This window comes from Pteropus vampyrus, unplaced genomic scaffold, assembly GCF_000151845.1.
Source record: "Pteropus vampyrus isolate Shadow unplaced genomic scaffold, Pvam_2.0 Scaffold1000003178, whole genome shotgun sequence".
Classification (NCBI taxonomy): Eukaryota; Metazoa; Chordata; class Mammalia; order Chiroptera; family Pteropodidae; genus Pteropus; species Pteropus vampyrus.
In genome coordinates, this window is record NW_011917580.1 from 1 (window position 1) to 2,328 (window position 2,328).

At 65.7% G+C, this 2,328-nt stretch overlaps 1 protein-coding gene across 1 annotated transcript; it reads left to right on the forward strand.

Annotated features, from left to right (window-relative positions):
* Positions 1 to 15: 15 nt before the first annotated feature.
* LOC105311316 (integrator complex subunit 1-like) lies at positions 16 to 2,151 on the forward strand (the record flags this gene model as incomplete). Its single annotated transcript, XM_011387300.2, has 4 exons — positions 16 to 263; positions 447 to 507; positions 1,484 to 1,681; positions 1,947 to 2,151. Coding segments are annotated over exons 1-4 (639 nt in total), but the record flags the coding sequence as incomplete, so codon positions are not given.
* Between the last annotated feature and the right edge of the window lie 177 nt (positions 2,152 to 2,328).

Genomic DNA, 2,328 nt, shown 5'->3' on the forward strand with positions numbered 1-2,328 from the left:
TGCTGCCGAGGGCCAGCTCCGAGTTGGGGTCACAGATCCCAACGTCACGGTCTCTGAAGCAGTTGCTGAGTTGGTCAGTCACTGAATCATGCTGATGCCACCCTGGCGTGGTCTAGTTTTCATCACTGGCCTCGGTGTGGCCAAGGCCAACCTGTCACCGATCTGTTTCAGGTATCAGCCTCCGAGCCTGGCCATTTCCACCCTGTACTGGAAGGCCTGGCCCCTCCTGCTGGTCGTCGCCGCGTTCAACCCGGAGAGCATCGGTGAGCTGCCTCCGGTCTGAGCGGGGCCTCAGCCGGGCGTCCACTTCTCTTTGGGGCGGCTTCCTGGTCGGGCTGGGTTGGAGTCTGGCTGGGGACTGGATTTAGAGCCGGGAAGAGGGGGCCGTGGGTGGCCGCACAGGGTGCTGGGTCCTAGCCACCATTTGCTGTCCCCTTGCCCCGTAGGCCTGGCTGCCTGGGAGGAGTACCCCACGCTGAAGATGCTCATGGAGATGGTGATGACGAAGTACGTTGGCACGCAGCTGCTGGGACAGGACACCACGCGGGGACAGAGCGCAGGCCAGTCTCCTGGCTGCCCTGGAGTCTCCGCCAAGCTGCGTCCTGGGTCCCGCTGGAGTTGCCGAGTCTGAGTCCGCCAAGCTTTACCCACTTCCCCTTGCGGTGGGCGGGCGTTGAGGCCGCAGGGCCCCCGGGTCGTCCTAGGCAACACTCACGTCAGGCTGACAGATGGTGTGACGTCAGGAGCGATAGAGCAGAGGGATCAGGAGCCAGACGGGGTTTGGCAGATGGAGACAAGGGACCCAGGGGACAAGCTGGTTTTCACAGGTGTAGATGTTAAAGCTGCCTGGGGACAGCGACAGGTGAACCAGCTGCCTCCGTATATTGAAGTCACGGGCTCAAGTCACAGCCGAGCGCCATACGCTCGGGTCGTGTGACTGCTCCTCGCCACAAGCTGCGGGCCTACTTCTCCGTGAGCCAGGGGAGTAGATGGGTGCCCAGACGGGGCTTGCGTGTGTGCACGCGTGTGAGGTCATGGTGCGTAGGGCCCAGGGCTGTGGCCCGGGCCAGAGACACGCTGCTCCCTTAAGGGATTACATGAGCGGGCACCCCAGGAAGGTAGAGTAGTTTTGAGAATGCGTGAGGGGACTGCTCGTGCCCCAGAAAGCAGGCAGGCTGCCCGGGTGTGCCCCGTGTGCTGGGGCCGTCTGCCTGTGGGAAGCGGTTCCAGCATGGGGCGCCTGGGCCCAGGATTCGGACAGCAGTCGGGCCCGGTTTGAGAGGTGGTTGGCACGCTGTCGTGTGTAAGGAGAGCAGGTGGCAGGTGTGGGCTCTGTGAAGAGCCCTGGACTCCCTCACAGATGCCTGGCTGGTACCCCCCGGGCTCCCCATGGCAGCCCGACAGCTGAAGCTGGACCAGGCGGGGGCCAGCCCTGAGCACCTCTGACCACATGGTGACAAGCTCCCGCCCATCTGGTCCGCAGTCATTACTCCTACCCCCCGTGCACCCTGACGGACGAGGAGACCCGCGCGGAGATGAGTAACCGGGAGCTGCAGATCTCCCAGCGGGAGAAGCAGGAGATCCTGGCTTTCGAGGGCCACCTGGCCGCCGCGTCCACCAAGCAGACCATCACTGAGAACAGCAGCCTCCTCCTGTCTCAGCTCACCAGCCTGGACCCCCAGTGCGTGCGGAGCCTGAGCCTGGGGTGGGGGCTGCTGGGTGGGGTGGGATGCCGGGGGTGTAGCCCTTGGATAGGGTGCGCGGGCCCAGGCCCTGTCCCAGGTCTCGGAGGAGGCTGGCCTCAGTGAGGCTGAGTGCCCAACGGCGGTGCGGGTGGCAGGAGGGAGAGGTGCTCTCAGGTGGGAGGCAGGCGGCCCCCTACCCCTCACCTCTGCGGTCAGGGGCTCTGCATGTGGCTCTCTGACGTGTGTTTTCTGGGTTTCCAGGGGGCCCCCCCGGAGGCCCCCTCCCCACATCCTGGACCAAGTGAAGAGCCTCAACCAGTCCCTCCGCCTCGGGCACCTGCTGTGTCGGAGCCGGAACCCAGACTTCCTCCTCAACATCATCCAGAGGCAGGCGAGTCCCGCGGCGGCTTGGGGAGCCCAGGGCAGGCGGGCGCTCTCCAGAGGCTTCAGCGGCTGCTGGTGTTCGGTAGCCAAGAGAGGCACCCGGCTGCGAGGGCTGAGCCCGGCTCTGCGGGGGGTGCCCATGGCTGTGTCTGCGCATCAGCGCTGGGGGTGCGGGCGGGGAGGCGGCAGCCGACGGTGGGGAAAGGGTGCGGTGGGTCGGAGCCGAGAGGAGCTGAGTATCGCCATTGCCTTGCCAGGC